We start from the raw sequence: 18,886 nt of genomic DNA, 5'->3' as shown, positions 1-18,886 counted from the left end.
ATTTTGAGCCTGTAATCGAACCCACAAATGCTGATGCTCCAGATACTCAACTAGTCAATAGTCATTTACAACATTGACAATGTCTACACTGTATTTCTGATCAATTTGGTGTTATTTTCAATGGACATAAAAATGAGCTTTTCTTTAAAAAAAACAAGGACATTTCTAAGTGACACCAAACTTTTAAACGGTAGTGTAGGTATTACAGACTCAGTCAGGGAGAGGTTTAAAATCTCAGTGAAGACACTTGCCAGTTGGTCTGCGCATGCTTTGAGTACACGTCCTGGAAATCCGTCTGGCTCTGCGGATTTGTGAATGTTGACCTGTTTAAAGGTCTTGCTCACATCGGCTACCAAGAGCGTTATCACACAGTCGGCCGGAACAGCTGGTGCTCTCATGCATGCTTCAGTGTTGCGTGCCTCGAAGCGAGCATAAAAGGCATTTAGCATGTCTGGTAGGCTCGCGTCACTGAGCAGGTCATGGCTGGGTTTCCCTTTGTAGTCCGTAATAGTTTTCAAGCCCTGCCACATCCGACAAGCATCAGAGCCGGTGTAGTAGGATTCAATCTTAATGGTTCGTCTGAGGGCATAGCGGAATTTCTTATAAGCGTCCGGGTTAGTGTCCCACTCTTTGAAAGCGGCAGATCTAGCCTTTAGCTCGATGCAGATGTTGCCTGTAACCCCATGGCTTCTGTTTAGGTTATGTACGTACTGTTACTGTGGGGACGATGTCCTCGATGCACTTATTGATGAAGCCAGTGACTGAGGTGGTATAGTCATCAATGCCATTGAATGAATCCCGGAACATATTCCAGTCTGTGCGAGCAAAACAGTCCTGTAGTTTAGCATTGCTTCATCTGACCACTGGTGCTTCCTGCTTAAATTGTTGCTTGTAAGCAGGAATCAGCAGGATAGAATGATGGACAGATTTGCCAAATGGAGGGCGAGGGAGAGATTTGTATGCATCTCTGTGTGTGGAGTAAAGGTGGTCTAGAGTTTTTTTCCCCTCTGGTTGCACATTTAACATGTTGATAGAAAATAGGTAAAACTGATTTTAATTTTCCCTGCATTAATGTTCCCAGCCACTAGGAGCGCCCCTCTGGATGAGCACTTTCCTGTTTGCTTATGGCAGTATAAAACTCATTGAGTGTGGTTTTAGTGCCAGCAACAGCCTGTAGAAGTATGTAGACAACTACGAAAAATACAGATGAAAACTCTCTAGGTATATAGTGTGGTCTACAGCTTATCATGAGATACTCTACCTCAGGCGAGCAAAACCTTGAGACTTCCTTAGATATCGCTGTTTACATAAATGCATAGGCCCCCGCCCCATGTCTTACCAGAGGCTGCTGTTCTGTCCTGCCGATAGAGCGTATGCTGTATGTTATTAATGTCGTCGTTCAGCCGCGACTCTGTGAAACATAAGATATTACAGTTTTTAATGTCCCATTGGTAGGATAAACGTGATTTCAGTTTGTCCCATTTAGCAATTGAAGGTTAGCTAGCAGGACAGAGGGCAAGGGAAGATTAGCCACTCGTCGCCTGACCCTCACAAGGCACCCTGATCTCTTTCCGCGGGATCTCCGTTTCCTTCTCCAGTGAATAACGAGGATCTGGGCCTGGTCGGGTGTCTGTATTATATACCTCCCATCTGACTCATTGTAGAAGAACTATTTGTCCAGTTTGAGATGAGAAATCGCAGTTCTGATGGCCAGAAGCTATTTTCGGTCATAATAGACGGTAGCAGCAACATTATGTACAAAACAAGTTACGAACAACACGAAAAAAACAAACAAAATAGCATGGTTGGTGAGCATGAGCTGATTAGACGGCAGCCTTCCCCTCCGGCGCCATCATTTTTTAATTTGTTTTTTATTTATCCGTTATTTTACCAGGTAAGTTGACTGAGAACACGTTCTCATTTGCAGCAACGACATGGGGAATAGTTACAGGGGAGAGGAGGGGGATGAATGAGCCAATTGTAAACTGGGGATTATTAGGTGACTGTGATGGTTGAGGGCCAGATTGGGAATTTAGCCAGGACACCGGGGTTAACACCCCTACTCTTACGACAAGTGCCATGGGATCTTTAATGACCTCAGAGAGTCAGGACACCCGTTTAACGTCCCATCCGAAAGACGGCACCCTACACAGAGCAGTGTCCCCAATCACTGCCCTGGGGCATTGGGATCTTTGTTTAGACCAGAGGAAAGAGTGCCTCCTACTGGCCCTCCAACACCACTTCCAGCAGCATCTGGTCTCCCATCCAGGGACTGACCAGGACCAACCCTGCTTAGCTTCAGAAGCAAGCCAGCAGTGGTATGCAGGGTGGTATGCTGCTGGCTGCATCATAGGGAGCAATACCCGTTATTGACAAATATACACATTCCCCCGCCCCTCGTCTTACCAGACGTAGCTTCTCTGTTCTGCTGATGCATGGAAAATCCCGGGCAGCTCTATATCATCTGTGTCGTCGTTCAGCCACGACTCGGTGAAACCTAAGATATTACAGTATTAAATGTCCCATTGGCAGGATAGTCTTGATCGTATGTCATCCATTTTGTTTTTCCAATGATTGCACGTTGGTCAATAGAACGGATGGTAGTGGAGATTTACTCTACGCCTCTTCGCCTACGAATTCTCAGAAGGCAGCCTAACCTCCGCCCCCTTTTTCTCTGTCTTTTCTTCACGTAAATTACGGGGATTTGGGCCCGTTCCCGAGAAAGCAGTATATCCTTTGCGTCGGACGAGTTAAAGACAAAATCTTCATCCAGTTTGAGGTGAGTAATCGCTGTTCTGATGTTCAGAAGTTATTTTCGGTCATAGGAGACGGTAGCAGCAACATTATGTACAAAATAAGCAAAAAAAATAAGTTACAAGCAACATGAAAAATCTAACAAAATAGAACAGCAGCCATCCCCTCCGGCGCCATTCTCTCAACGACTGTGCTAGATCTGTGGTGACAAGCCTTTGAACTATGAGTCAGCTAAAGCATTTACTGTACATACAAGCTTGATCATACACCAACTAAAGTCTATGCACAAATACATCACATGCACACGTGCACACACACTCTCACCCATCACCTCTCACTCAAAACACAGCAGGAGAGCGAGAGACTGACAGAGGGAGAGTGAAGGACAAAGACAATGAAACGGAAGGAAGAGAAAAGGGATGAGAAAACAGATGGGGGTGAGGAAAAGCAGATGAAAGTAAACATGCATGTAGTTCTGCCTAAATTTTTGAAACTGTGACGCTCCAGGAAATCCCAGAATCCTTCAGTCAGACTGGCAGCAGACAACAACAACAACATTGGGGCTATGTACCAATACTACAAAGAGGATTTTCTTCCTATATCCTAAACCATTTCCTAGAGGTCCTATTCCCTTCCTTCCCTATGTCCTATTTCCTTCATTTTCTAAGTCTTTAAACCCTCCCCTTCTTTTACGATGTCCTATTCTCTTTCCTTTCTTTTCAAATCAAATCAGCATATTGGTCGCGAAACACAGATTTGCAGATGTTCTCAGGTGCAGCAAAATGCTTGTGTTTCTATCTTCAACAGTGCAGTAATACCTAGAAATATATACATATACTGTAGAGTGCCTTTGGAAAGTATTCAGACCCCTGGACTTTTTTCACATTCTGTTGCGTAAAATCCTAGGCAATCTACACACAGTACCCCATAATGACTGTGAAAACAGGTTTTAGCATTTTTGGCAAATTAATAAAGTTTAAAAAAACAGAAATACCTTGTAAATAATCAGACCCTTTGCGATTAGACTTGAAATTGAGCTCAGGTGCATCCTGTTTCAATTCATCATCCTTGAGATGTTTCTACAACTTGGAGTCCACCTGTGGTAAATTCAATTAATTGGACATGATTTGGAAAGGCACACACCTGTCTATATAAGGTCCCACAGTTGTCAGTGCAGGTCAGAGCAAAAACCAAGCCATGAGGTCGAAGGAATTGTCCGTAGAGATCCGAGACAGGATTGTGTCGAGGCAGAGATCCGGGGAAGGGTACCAAAACATTTCTTCAGCATTGAAGGTCCCCAAGAACATAGTGGCCTCCATCATTCTTCAATGGAAGAAGTTTGGAACCACCAAGACTCTTCCTAGAGCTGCCCCCGGCCAAACTGAGAAATCGGGGGAGAAGGGTCTTGGTCAGGGAGGGGACGACAAATGCCAAGTGTCACGTCTAGAGGAAACATAGCACCATCCCTAAAGTGAAGCACGGTAGTAGCGGGATCATACTGTGGGGATGTTTTTCAGCGGCAGGGACTGGGAAACTAGTCCGGATTGAGACAAAAAGAGCAAAGTACAGAAAGATCCTTGATGAAACCCTGCTCAGGACCTCAGTAGGGGGCGAAGTTTCACCTTACAAGAAGACAATGGCCTTACTTTAAGCACACAGCCAAGACAATGCAGGCGTGGCTTCGGGGCAAGTCTCTGAAAATCCTTGAGTGGCCCAGCCAGAGCCCGGACTTGAACCTGATCAAACATCTCTGGAGACACCTGAAAATACCTTTGCAGCGACACTCCCCATCCAACCTGACAGTGCTTGAGAGGCTCTGCAGAGAAGAATGGGAGAAACTCTCAAGAAGACTCAAGGCTGTAATCGGTGCAAAAGCTTCTTTAGCTGAATACTTATGTAAATGTGATATTGCTTGTTTCCATTTTTTTTAAATTAGCAAAAATTCTAAAAACGTGTTTTTGCTTTGTCATTATGGGGTATTATGTGTAGATTTGCTGAGAGAACAAAACGATTTAATCAATTTTAGAATAAGGCAGTAACCTAACAAAATATGGAAAAAGTCAAGGGGACTGAATACCTTTCAATTGCACTGTACATAATGTGTTCTAGTCAAGGCCTATCATATTTAACTATTGCTGTACATATACTGTTCTTCAGATATGACATATCCATATACTGTCCATACATTCATCACTAATATTTCTGTTTCTTTTACTTTTTAGATGTGTGTATTGTTAGATATTACTGCACTGTTGGAGCTAGGCTCACAAGCATTTCGCTACACCCGCAATAACATCTGCTAAATCTGTGTGTGTGACCAATACAATTTTATTTTATTTGACCTGGTTCAAGTTCACATTACTCCGTGTCTCTCCCGACTTCGCATCATAGTAGCAGCGTGTGGAGCAGCTAGCTAGCCCCCTGGTAATTCCATTTAACTTTGTCCAGTTGAAACAAGATGTCATTAGGGAAGGGGGAGAAAAAGCAGCACAAGCCTAGCAAAGCTTTCCCTGCCAATTGCGGTCATTACATCCAGTCTGATTCATATCGGCTCTGTGCTACTTGCCTCAGCGTAGACCATACTTTGGCGGCTCTCATTGACCCCACTAGCTGTGTGCATTACGCTAAGCTGGGCCCCGGTGTCATTAATCGTAAAGTATGTAGAAAGCATTGCTCAGGCCTCGCTCTTGCGCAAAGATGACTGCGGTGAGAACAAAGTCACAGAGCAGGGAAGAGGCTATACAGTCTTCCATTCCGCTTGAGCTCTTGACAAATTCAGAGGTCTCCTGTCTTTCCCAGGGGGTGGACCTTTCTGATTAATCTGAAAGTGATAAGGGTCATTCCATATCCATACGACAACGTGTACCAGCCTTCCCAGACTGTGTGTCATTGATGGAGTCTTCCTGGGCAGAGCCACTTTCAGGGGTAGAGACTACCTGGGAATAGTGCAGTCCATTGCACAGGGGAAAGTGGTCTGAGCCCTCAGACACAAGATACAGTCTCTGTTGGCGAAGGGAGCCACACGTGTGGTGCCGAGCAAAGAAGCTCACCAGGTCTTCTTCAGCCGCTACTTCTTGGCCCCCAAATGGAATGCTTATTTCCACATCAGTTTATCCTGCACACAGGAGATGAGGTTCGCCTCCTAAGGTACAGCTTACGGATGTCTCACCTTAACATTCGGTCTGTTCCTAGCCCCACGGACATACACAGAGTGTGCCAAATCCTCCCTAGCCCTGTCTATGGGAGAGAGGCTTAAGAGTCCTGACGTACATCGACTGTGATTGATCTGCGCAGACACTCAGGCTCAGTCAGCGGAACACGCAGTCCAGCTGTTGTCGCATCTGCTCGCTCTAGTCTTCAGAATACATCGTGCCATAAGCTTGCTCTTACCGACCCATCAGCAAATCTATGGATTGTCTCTAGTCTTTGTAACCTGTCGAGCAGCCCTCACCGTGGAGAGAGTGACTGCTTTCTCCACTGACTCTCAGTGTGACTTACTGGATGTTTGTCTGAGGCGTCTTGGGCTCATGGCCTCCATGATTGTGGTAGTCCCTCTTGGCCTCCTCCTCGTGAGAGACTTCCAGCATTGGGTGACCTCACTCCGCTTAAACCCGTCTCTCTACCTGCACTACTGCCAAGGAAGAGTGCATTCCCGGCAACTTCACTGTCTGGCGAGAGACATCTTGTAATGGAGGGAGTACTTGCTTCTACACCTGCATTACTAGCTGTTTGGGGTTTTAGGCTGGGTGTCTGTACAGCACTTCGAGATATTAGCTGATGTACGAAGGGCTATATAAAATAAAATTGATTGATTGATTGATTGATTGATTGAGTAGGGAACATCTTGTCTCTCAGAGCAACATATGTGTCAGGCAGACTAAACTCAGGAGTTTATCCTGCACACAGGAGATATGAGGTTCACCTCCTAGGGCATAGACTACGGATATAACACCTTACCATTTGGTCTGCCCATGGCAGGTATTCACGAAGTGTGCCGAAACGGCCCTAGCCCCCCTATGGGGGAGAGGCTTAAGATTCCTGACGTACAACGACGACTGGTTGATCTATGCAGACACTCGGCCTCCAGCAGCGGAGCAAACAGCACAGCTGTTGTCGCACCTGCTCACTCTAGGCTTCAGGATAAATCGTGCCAAAAGTTTGCTCCTACTGACCCAGTAGTAAATCTATTTGGGATTGTCTCTGGATTCTGCAGCTTGTCAATCTGCAGCTTCTTGGGCTGATGGCCTCCATTCTTTTTTGTTGTAGTCCCGCTTGGCCTCCTCCTCATGAGTGACTTCTGGCGTTGGGTGAACTCACTCCACTTAGCTGTCCACCGACACAGACGCGTGCGTCTCTCTGCAAAGTGTCTATCGGCACTTCAATGTTGGAGAGATCCATTCCTCTTGATGCAGGGCTGCCCTACTGGAAGTCCTCATGTGCAAAGTAGTGATGACAGATGCGTGGTAGTCCCGCTTGATCTCCTCCTCATGAGAGGCTTCCAGAATTGGGTGGCATTGTGTTGTGTGACCATTTTAGAGTGACCTTTTACTGTCCCCAGCACAAGGTGCACCTGTGTAATGATCATACTGTTTAATCAGCTTATTGATACGGCACACTTGTCAAGTGTATGGGTCATCTTGGCTCATTAGAAAAGTGCTTATTAACAGGCATGTAAATAAATTTGTATACCAAATTTGAGAGAAATAAGCTTTTGTGCGTATGGAAAATGTGTGGGATCTTTTATTTCAGCTCATGAAACATGGGATCAACACTTTACAATTTGTATTTTGGTTCAGTGTATTTCCATGCAAAAAGCCAATACCTTAAAAAGGATATATAATCCACAATAAAAAGTGACATTGGTTGGAAGGATCCGCATGATAATGGATCCGTATCTTTGTTTTCAAGTAGGGTGATTGTAGCCAAACATGGTGATTGGGTAAGTTACATTTTCTCTAGAGCTGCTGTGAGTAACATAAGTAACATAGACTTTAGTAATTTGGGATGAAAGTGTATGTAGATTTCCACTGGGAATCCATCATTACCAGGTGATTAACCATTTTGTAAACGTAATGGCCTCCACCAGCTCACCTAGGGAAATGTTTCTATCCATATACATGTTCTCCGGTTCACTTATAATTGGTAAATGTACCTTATTTAGGAAATATCTTTCTTTGAACTTTTGTTTTCAGGTTGATACAGTTTGTGAAAATGTTTTAAAGACCGAGTTAATTTCAGAAGAATCTATTCTTATGCTACCATCTGGGGTTTTAATGCAAATCTGCCATTTTCAACCCATGTACTGGTTGTGAGTATAAAGGGCTACGGCTTCAAATACAGAATAAAATATTGCTATGTTACATGGTTGCACAAAACACAGGGCCCTCCCTATGTCTTATTGCCCTTTCCTTCATTTCCCTTGAACTTTCTGATGTAGAAGGACATATACTGAGTGGATGTGGCAGCAATTCCCTCCTTCTATGCAATAAGATTATTAACTATGCAGTTTTTTTTCAGGTATCAAGATAACTGCCCACGTATTACTCCAAAGGTGGGTTGTGAGTGAGAATAAAAATGGATAAAAAAGAAAGGGAGAAAGCAGGACATGAACAGAAACAGATCACGTGAGAAAAAGAGCAAGCAAGCTAGAGAGATAGGGGATGGGGGATACAGAGAGCAGGGTTTGTGCTAACACTCCACATAGCAATTATAATTCCCATCACACACAGGTCCTTTACTGGAGAGGAGAGGAAGAGAAGAGAGAAACCTTACGCATCAACATAAAAACACAAAACACTCACCGTCCTCTTTGCACTCCTCAGGTGGTTTGGCCTTCTTTGCCAGCCGAGGATCCAGCCATGACGTGGTTTTGGTGTTGTGACTGGAGAGGAGAGAAAGAAAGAGAGAGACTTTTGACTTTTTGTCTTACTTTAAAATGAGCCATCCTAATTTCACTAACCCCCACACCCTAAAATTGCATCGCATGCCACCACAACCTCCACACAATCATATTTCACAGTACACAACATCCCAGTACATTACACCCTCCAGCACCATATTACAACCATACATCCAACTCTATTGGGAATTTTCCAGTACAGGTGTGCACATTATACATCTTAGAGTAGTAAGCAGAATAAGTGCACTCTATATGTGTCTCTAGGTCATTAGTCTAAGGGAAGCCATTACCTAGTCCCGTGAGGTTCATTGGAAGTGCACTCTATGTGTCTAGATCATTAGGCTAAGGGAAGCCATTACCTAATCCCGTGAGGTTCATTGGAAGTGCACTCTATGTGTCTAGATCATTAGGCTAAGGGAAGCCATTACCTAATCCCGTGAGGTTCATTGGAAGTGCACTCTATGTGTCTAGATCATTAGGCTAAGGGAAGCCATTACCTAGTCCCGTGAGGTTCATTGGAAGTGCACTCTATATGTGTCTCTAGGTCATTAGTCTAAGGGAAGCCATTACCTAGTCCCGTGAGGTTCATTGGAAGTGCACTCTATGTGTCTAGATCATTAGGCTAAGGGAAGCCATTACCTAGTCCCGTGAGGTTCATTGGAAGTGCACTCTATGTGTCTAGATCATTAGGCTAAGGGAAGCCATTACCTAGTCCCGTGAGGTTCATTGGAAGTGCACTCTATGTGTCTAGATCATTAGGCTAAGGGAAGCCATTACCTAGTCCCGTGAGGTTCATTGGAAGTGCACTCTATGTGTCTAGATCATTAGGCTAAGGGAAGCCATTACCTAGTCCCGTGAGGTTCATTGGAGGTGCACTCTATGTGTCTAGATCATTAGGCTAAGGGAAGCCATTACCTAGTCCCGTGAGGTTCATTGGAAGTGCACTCTATGTGTCTAGATCATTAGGCTAAGGGAAGCCATTACCTAGTCCCGTGAGGTTCATTGGAAGTGCACTCTATGTGTCTAGATCATTAGGCTAAGGGAAGCCATTACCTAGTCCCGTGAGGTTCATTGGAAGTGCACTCTATGTGTCTAGATCATTAGGCTAAGGGAAGCCATTACCTAGTCCCATGAGGTTCATTGGAAGTGCACTCTATGTGTCTAGATCATTAGGCTAAGGGAAGCCATTACCTAGTCCCGTGAGGTTCATTAGACATGCCTTAAGAGCATAGGATTGTATTACTTAAGCACCATTAGTATCTGTTTATTTTTGTATCATTGCTATGGTTACGCCACCAATAGAATCTATGCCCTAATGTCTGTACCAATAAGAAAATGGAAACCAAGCTAAAATAAGTGCAAGGCAAAAAGATAATGGTGGCTAAATGCCAAAGGGGATGAATCATTAACATAAAGAGGAGTTACTATGTGTGTGACTTAAGGATGAAAACGGTATAAAAGGTGTGCCGAGGCTGGAAAGTCAGTTGGTCCATGGGCCAGCTCGGCTTGTTACTTTGTAGTAAAGTGTATTTGAAATCAGAAGTTCCGGTATCTGAGAAATATGATTGAGCGAATATTTCCACGACATAAATGGTGAGCTTGCCAGGAGTGGCTACAAGGGACCCGTAAATGGTTGGAAACTCTGTGACTGCAGACGGGTCTTTCTGGATGAATAGCACAAACAGGTGGCCACCTCAAAGAGAGGTAAAGCCAAGTCTTACTTATAGTTTAAGTTTGTGTGGTTTGTGTCGTTTCGGAGCCTGCATCAGCAATAGAAACACCAAGTAGGTCTCTCCAAATTTAATGAACTAAAGGATATTAGGAGCTTTTGAATTCAATAAATCATTTTTTTTTTATCATTTAAAAAAAAGAAGAGAAAAAGAAAAGCTTTAAGGGTTGCAGCAGTGAAAGTATAATTGAAATATTAGTGTGGCCACTGCGGATTGGGAGTTGTGTGTTTCATCTGTTTTGGATGGTTCCGTTGAGTGGGGTTATTCAACTGTCTTGTTCGGGTGGTTCATCTGGCCAGTCTGAGTTAGGATTGTGTTGTCTGATTCAGTTTGGCCGGACTTGTTTGTTTAGGCCTGTTTGAGTTTGCACAAACGCAACCCATTCATCTTATTCAATCAGTCCAAGTCAGGTGGGTCATTCAATTCATCCAGCTCGCTCAGTAATTCATCAAGGGGTGGTTGTTCAATCTCGTTCCGATCATGTCTGCCCTGTTGACTGTTCTGTTCGATCCAGTTTGGAGTGGCAACTGTCAATCTGCATGGTCGAATAGAATTAGACAAAAAGACCTGTGGTTACCGCCTATTTTTTCAAGGAAGTGAATCAATAAGGACTGCTCAGATAGGCAAAAATCATGTGGCTAACACTTGGCTCTGTTGAGGACGTGAATCAGCGAAGGACTGCTCAGACAGGTAAAAGCCTGTATAATACCGCTTTTTTCTGTGTCGAGGAAGTGTATCAGAGAAGAACTGAATTTGCAGGTCGCTTAGGAAAGCAAAAGAGTTGTGAACAAGTGAGTGTGAAAGTTCTCTGCTGTTGGCGGGGAAGGGGTTGCGCACTTCTCCCGGACCATTGCTTAAGTGTGACCTGGTAGGGAGGACGCACCCAGTCCCGTACTAAAGGAGGGGCGTGTGAATGGTACATAACCATTGAAGTAATATAATACCAGAAGTTTGAACAGTCAGGATAAATAAAAAATACATGAACATTATAAAATAGTAATACATATCAAGACGACATCGGCGATTGCCTGTATGGCCATTAAACATTGCATACTGTCCTGCGTGGTAGAAAAATATACAGTACCGAGAAACATAGAAGTAATAACATTTGAAGTAAGCATATACTTGAAAAGAGAGAACAATTATAAAAACCTAGAGACAGGGGTAATAACCAATAAAAAATAACGTGGATATCAATAGGAGGGAATAGGGTGTGGTCAAGCCATCTAGGGCTTAACAGACTGTTAGGAAGATTTAGCCCTGGACCGACCAGTAGGGAGAAATATAAGAACAACAGAAAGAGACTGGTTTTAATAAAGTGAATAGCACAATAACACGAAACTAGGGAGCAAAGAATAAATACGAATATCACAGGAAGCTAAATGAATAAACAGACAAATAAACCCGGAAACCAGAATATCAGTAGTGTTAGAACAGAAAAGGAAGATAATAAATGAAAGATTATGTGGAATTAGGATGACAAGTTTACAATTGGCTCATTCATCCCCCTCCTCTCCCCTGTAACTATTCCCCAGGTCGTTGCTGCAAATGAGAACGTGTTCTCAGTCAACTTACCTGGTAAAATAACGGTAAAATAAAAAATAAAAAAAAAACAAGTGTGAATAGTTTTGGTAATATGGGTTATCAATAATAGTGGTATTTGAGGCGCAATACTGGAATGAGACATTAAGTCATCCGTATTCCCCAGTAATACATTTGCAGAAGCTGTAGTATAGGTTCTAAAACAAGGTATTAAGTGCCGTGACCAATTAATTATTATCTGGGGAAGTGGGTAGCGCTACCTTGGAAAATAGTTAATAGAAGGTGTCTATTATAGACGGGAAAGGTTTGGGAATAATAACTATTGAAATGTCGACAAACGGCCCCATTTCTCCCTGTAATATGGAGCTAGAGGATTTTAATAAAGCCATGGAGTTGCTGAAAGAAGCGTACCAGCATTCTACCAATTCGGCTCGAATATGGGGAATTAATAGAGGCATTTAGCTACAAAAAGACTGGGTATGGGTAAAATTTGCACTTCTACTTTGATGGCAGGTTTGAACCCTGTGTTCAAAACAGTAATTAGGGGGGTTAGTGGATGAAATAGAGCAGGATGTTTTGAGAGTGGAATATAACTCCGCTCACTTCGCAGACGTGCGAGGGGTTAATAGGGCCACAGGGAAAGTCACTACCTATAGTTTCAATGGCCAAGGTAAACCAAAGAATCGTAGCGGAAAAACATCAAAGCGTAGGGAGACAGAGTCCTGTTTTAGGTGTTGGGCTATTGGTCATTGGAAAAGGGAGTGTAGAGTGGGAATGAAACATGCTGCATTTGAAGGAAATGCCACTATACATGTGTTTGCATCTTTTACAAAAGAGAAACAACAAATCCTTTTGAGAGTAGCAGGAAAGGAAATGTCACATATCAGTGTATAGCCTCGGTTCAATCGATAGTGGTTCATAGACATTACAGTTTCTATGTGAAGGAAGACGTATGAGATCACGTCTTACACAACTTTTTAGTAGAGGACAGGGATCAAATATCGCAGATTCCTTATGATGAGAAATTGGCTAAACTTGCCAGAGGAAAATGTACTTTGGGTTGAAGAATCTAGGTGAAATGTCAGGGGAATGGATTCTGAAGGTAACACATTTCATTTATCTGGCCAAACACTCCTTGCAAACTCAGAAAGCCTGTTTTTTGGGGGATCTATTCTGAAATAGATTTACATTTTATGTCATCTTATTCTGAAATATATTTCTAGAATGTAAGAAAGAGTGGAGGTGTAATGAGGAATTAGCAAAGGGGTTACTAAATCTAAAATCAACTTTATATTTTTGAAGTTAGTTCCTGAACATTGTGGTGTGGTGGTTATGGAGAATAGTACATGCTAAATAAAAGATGCATAAACGTTGGTGGATTGAAACAAACATTTAATTATTGGAGTAAGGACAGTGCATTTACAATTATCATGTTTGGTTTATAATTAATACTTTTGGCTTGCTGATTAAAATATAGAATAGTGAATGCTAACGAGATGTACACTTTCTTTTCCAGAAGAGAGGGTTTCATTATCTCTTGTTGAAATGTCCCCGGAGACTGTAGTATTGGGGAGAGCAGTTAGTGATATTCGACTGTTTTAAGTATAAAAGTATCTGGATTAGGCCATAAACGGAGTTCCAGATAAGCGAGGCCTGTTCATGTGTGTTTTTGAACTACGGTTCACCAGCACACACACACAATTTACCGGTTATGAATATGCATTAGTGGTGTTGATACTGTGGGATTTATTTTGGATGGGGTTTATTCAATTCAGTTTAAATTGGGTATGCAGAAGGATGGAAATGTTTGGAAGGTTTTGAAATGGTTTCTGAAGGACAGGGAGAGAAAAGGGAGAGGAAATAATTAATGGTGTCGAATGCCCGGTATCCTGACTTTCTGGTGAGGCCTGATCAATCTCACTAGAAATTATAGAAACAGGTGGGATTCAATTATAGAATGAGAAACACTAGTTTCTTTTTTACATTTTTTTTAATTTTTATTTTACCCCCTTTTCTCCCCAATTTTCGTGGTATCCAATCGCTAGTAATTACTATCTTGTCTCATCGCTACAACTCCCATACGGGCTCGGGAGAGACGAAGCCATGCGTCCTCTGAAACACAACCCAACCAAGCCGCACTGCTTCTTAACACAGCGCGCCTCCAACCCGGAAGCCAGCCGCACCAATGTGTCGGAGGAAACACCATGCACCTGGCCCCCTTGGTTAGCGCGCACTGCGCCCGGCCCGCCACAGGAGTCGCTGGAGTGCGATGAGACAAGGATATCCCTACCGGCCAAATCCACCCTAACCCGGACGACGCTAGTCCAATTGTGCGTCGCCCCACGGACCTCCCGGTCGCGGCCGGCTGCGACAGAGCCTGGGCGCGAACCCAGAGACTCTGGTGGCGCAGCTAGCGCTGCAGTGCCCTAGACCACTGCGGCACCCGGGAGGCCCTAGAAACACTAGTTTCTACTCTATTTAACCATTGCTTCATGAGATAAGTTGATTGGTTATTCGAATTTGTTAATTTTTAATCTAACATGTTTTTGAATCACGTTGTGAATTATGTGTTCGAAGGGAAAATTCCAGTTCCCTGGGGTCCTGGTCTTTGGGTAAATATACAAATGTACTTGTTCAGTCTGCATAAAGAAGGGAAAATATATGTTAATAAGGGATGACAGTTACTCCAAATAGATTGTGATATGTGTATTGCTGATTTCATTTTTTGTTTTTATTTCGATACAAATTTCACCAGATTGGGATTTATGGAGTGTGGGATTCCAGGAGGGGTTAGGATGCTAACTTCCTGATCTGGTAACTCTTCCGAGAGGTCACCAGTAAAATAAGGGAGTATGAACTAATTTTGAAAAGGGTTTTAGGAGTCACAGTATGTTGTTATGCTCTTAGACATTTGTCGTGGAGATAATGTTATTAAGAAAAGGTTAATGTAATAATTTCTCATATTGTCACTGCTTGTCTGGATTTCCTGAAACAGAAAAGGAATTGAACTAAACTGTTGTTCTGATCTGTCCTCTCTTGAGGTTATCATGGAAGGTGACGTCAGATCGTGTCTTAATGCATGGTAAGAATAATTTGACCACAAACAGTGTGTGTGTGAACCTCAAAACCTTCCCTAACCGGCTGAAGAAAGAGCGACAAAGGCGTGCAATGTGACAGTGACTTTTAACACTTCTATCGGAGTCCGAGCCATAAACCGGGGTGCGGGCGGCAGGAGTGCTGAGAGCGCGTGTGGAGTAAGCGTGGAGAGAGAGAACGGCTCAGGTGAGAGACTAATGTACGTGGGAGAAACGGATGTATCTATTTGGATATTGAAATTGAGACATTATCAAGGGCCATCAAATAGGACAGGCAAGAGTTACATGTGCCGTTGGGAAGATGAACTGTAAACGCTATCTGAAAGAGAGAGAGAGAGAGAGAGAGACGGGAGAAAGGGGTGGGGGGGGGGGGGGGGGGGTTGGTCTACACACTGCGAGCGATTTGGACTAAGTATGCATTGAGATACTGATCTTTCATTACCAGGCCACTCGTGACAGGAAAGCATGGACAAAGGGGGCTGTCATGAGAAGAGTTATTACCGGCAATAAAAGGTTCCGTTAATAAATGTAAATAAATTGTTCCAGAGGAGGGACTGGTGTATATTGACTAATTGATTTGAGAATGTTGTAGTATGTTTATAACTGTAGAAGTGCATTAGGAGTAGTGACTAGTGTGTTATGGGTTCGACGGACTGATATATGTGCAAATGTATCTGTAGCAGGGGGAGGGAGTGTTGGGACAGTGTTGGTCTGGTCCACACTCAGTACTCCTTACAGCACCTGCAGCGGTGAAGACCGTCATGTCTCTCCTCGGTGGGTGCATAGTTCTCACGAGAAGTAAGGTCCAGCTGCATAATGGGTGAGCTTGAAGACATGACAGAGGAAGCAGAGCTAAAGAGAGAGAGACTAGATTCCACTGTAGACATGCAGATGGGTTGGGTCTGGGAGCTACTTTAAACATCATAGTTGGGTTGGGTTAGCTGTTTATTGGTTAATGCATCATATGATAAAGGATAGATGTTGGGGTAATTGTACTCTAAACAACATTTTGAAGGAATTGATGTGAAAGCATATACAGTGCTGAGTTACCTCGAGAGGATGTAGCGTTGATTAGGGATACGCACTTGCCTATCAGGTGACGTGCCTATCAGGTGGCAATGGAGGAGATGGGGAACAAAGTGAAAATGACATGGCTTGGGAACACCTCTCGCAACCTGGGGCCGGAAAGGTGAAGACTGGGCGAAAGCATGAGGTGGATTTTTAGGGCTTTCATTTTTTGTGGAATACAGCAGAAAAGTATCCTGGAGGCATAGAGTCAGGTGAAGATAGAGTGGGAATTGTCATGATCTTCATGCATATATAATTTTGCATAGCATATCACATTGTTAATACTGGTATGTTTTGTGTTTCTCGTTGCTTGCAAGTCTTCTGCTATCACTCTCGTGGGAACCAGAAGGAGAAAGTGGAGAAACTAAAAGCAGCTCAGCTGGAGTGGATGAAGTCACCAGCTTCAGCTGGAATGTCGTTTTGTTGTGTGATGAGAGATGAGAGATGGAAATAAGATTGTGTGTGGCGTGTTCATAGAACAGAGGCCATAAGTCTCGGAGTTTGAAAACCTCACGGAAAAAAGGTGAAAACCTGAACCAGGACCAGAGCTTCCCCATCCGGTGATCCCAGAGGACCAGGTCTACATCAGAGTGTTCCGGAGGAAGTGGAACGAGCCAAGGTGAGAGGGTCCCTACGAAGTGGTCCTAGCAACACCAACAGCCGTCCAGGTGAAAGGAAGCACTACTGGTACCATCTAAACCACTGTACCAGAGTTCTGCAGGCGGTCGGCGAGCGACCATCGAGCCATGAGGAAGCAGAGGATACTGATACACCATGCAGGAGCCCGGAGGGAACGGAAGGAGAGGATGCTGATACACCAGGCAGGAGCCTGGAGGAAACAAAAGGAGAAGAGGACCAAGAAGCAACTCCCAATAGACAATAGACACTTTCTCCTGAATAACCAGAGAGTCCAGGGATGGGGAGGAGTGACATGCTTGTTGCTCCTGATGACAAATCTACTGTGGCAGATATCCCTGACGGAGGCGCTGTCCAAGGGGACGGAGAAACAACGACAGGAGAATGGGAAGGAGACTTCCCTACCATCGACTTCTCTGCCCTCACATGGTCTTCCTAACAGACAGTGGAAACCAGGACAGATGAAGAAGAATAACTTTGACAGCAACAGCAGCAAACCTAGAATAAATGGTCAAAACACCTCCCATTAGCACTAATACACCAACTAAGACAATGGCAGAAACACAAGAAAGTGGGTTGCCCTAGAAAATCTGGACATCTGTTACCAGCTGGGGTAGCCACAATGAAGAAACTACCCCAGAATCAAACATTGACCCAAAATTGAGAAAAGCAACAAAAAATGGCTGGTATAAGTGGGCCAGCCCATGAATTGTAAACTGTGTAGCAAATCCCCATGACAGGTAAATTAATCGTGCCTGACCCTGTGACGTTTGAGGTTTGTGCAAATGGTGCAAACTAGATGATGTGAAACTTGGACATTTTCATCATGCTGACCCAATTTTCTGTGCCATGTGCCAAAAGGGGGACTGCCCCTTATGTTGGGATAAGGAATGTGTTTAAAGTATACACATAGTATAATAGAATATAACCATGTTCTCAATGTAACAGTTGCTGAATGATAAATGATGTTAGACCTTCTGAATATCTGTTTGCCTAGACATGTATGTGACATAGGGTTTTCCGATTACAGGAGTCCACGGACCATGCCCTTAATCGTCTAACAGGTTTTTTCACTTATAACCGAATAGTTGTTAGAGAGGTGTCTGTGAGGGAGGGCCATATGTTTAGGTGTCATATTGAGAACGATGTTATAAGGGTGTATGAGGTTTAGTTGATTATTTTTTATGTTTTTGTTTTTCATACATTTTACATAACTGAGAACCTTGGGCAAGGCTAAGAAATGCATGCACATGCTTTTACACTGTATGTTAAAGGACAATTGGCTTGAGGATGGATCTTTTACTTCCTTCTAGCTATATGTGAAAGGAAATGTTTGGTCCCGACTCCCCAGTATGAATGAGAAAGTGAAGCAAAGGTTGATAAGGTGAAAGGGAGGCAGATTGTCTCCTAAGCAACATAGACGGTGCTTCCCTTCTCACTTGTACTGGACAAAGGTTTGGGACTTAGTACGTCCTATAGGGGTGATATATTGGGGATTTTACAGTACAGGTGTGCACATTACACATCTTAGAGTAGTAAGCAGAATAAGTGCACTCTATATGTGTGTCTAGGTCATTAGTCTAAGGGAAGCCATTACCTAGTCCTGTGAGGTTCATTAGAAGTGCACTCTATGTGTCTAGGTCATTAGTCTAAGGGAAGCCATTACCTAGTCCTGTGAGGTTCATTAGAAGTGCACTCTATGTGTCTAGGTCATTAGTCTAAGGGAAGCCATTACCTAGTCCTGTGAGGTTCATTAGACGTGCATTAGGAGCATAGGTTTGTATTACTTAAGCACCATTAGTATCTGTTTATTTTTGTATCATTGCTATGGTTACGGCACCAATAGAATCTATGCCCTAATGTCTGTGCCAATTAGGAAATGGAAACCATGCTAAAATAAGTGCAAGACAAAAAGATAACGGTGGCTAAATGCCAATGGAGATGAATCATTAACATAAAGAGAAGTTACTATGTGTGTGACGTAAGGATGAAAACTGTATAAAAGGTGTGTGCCGAGGCTGGAAAGTCAGTTGATCCATGTGGCAGCTCGGCTTGTTACTTTGTAATGAAGTACATTTGAAATCACAAGTTCCGGTATCTGAGAAAAATGATTGAGGGGATATTTCCACGACAACCCTTCCTTTCCAACAGTACAAACAGCC

At 43.5% G+C, this 18,886-nt stretch overlaps 1 protein-coding gene across 5 annotated transcripts in view; it reads right to left on the bottom strand.

The window, feature by feature from the left end:
* The window catches only part of LOC139540411 (membrane-associated guanylate kinase, WW and PDZ domain-containing protein 2-like), a 305,518-nt gene that overhangs the window by 92,919 nt on the left and 193,713 nt on the right, over nucleotides 1-18,886 (bottom strand). For 4 of the 5 annotated variants that reach the window (XM_071344211.1, XM_071344210.1, XM_071344209.1 and 1 more), the window contains exons 6-7: nucleotides 8,556-8,635; nucleotides 1,340-1,411 (exon numbers count right to left, since the gene is read on the bottom strand). In XM_071344211.1, the coding sequence (XP_071200312.1) occupies nucleotides 1,340-1,411; nucleotides 8,556-8,635 (152 nt within the window). The remainder of the gene's footprint in view (nucleotides 1-1,339; nucleotides 1,412-8,555; nucleotides 8,636-18,886) is intronic. The other variant, XM_071344212.1, reaches the window with a different exon arrangement.

Source organism: Salvelinus alpinus, chromosome 15 (genome assembly GCF_045679555.1).
Source record: "Salvelinus alpinus chromosome 15, SLU_Salpinus.1, whole genome shotgun sequence".
Lineage (NCBI taxonomy): Eukaryota > Metazoa > Chordata > Actinopteri > Salmoniformes > Salmonidae > Salvelinus > Salvelinus alpinus.
This window is presented reverse-complemented; position numbering and strand designations above follow the sequence as displayed.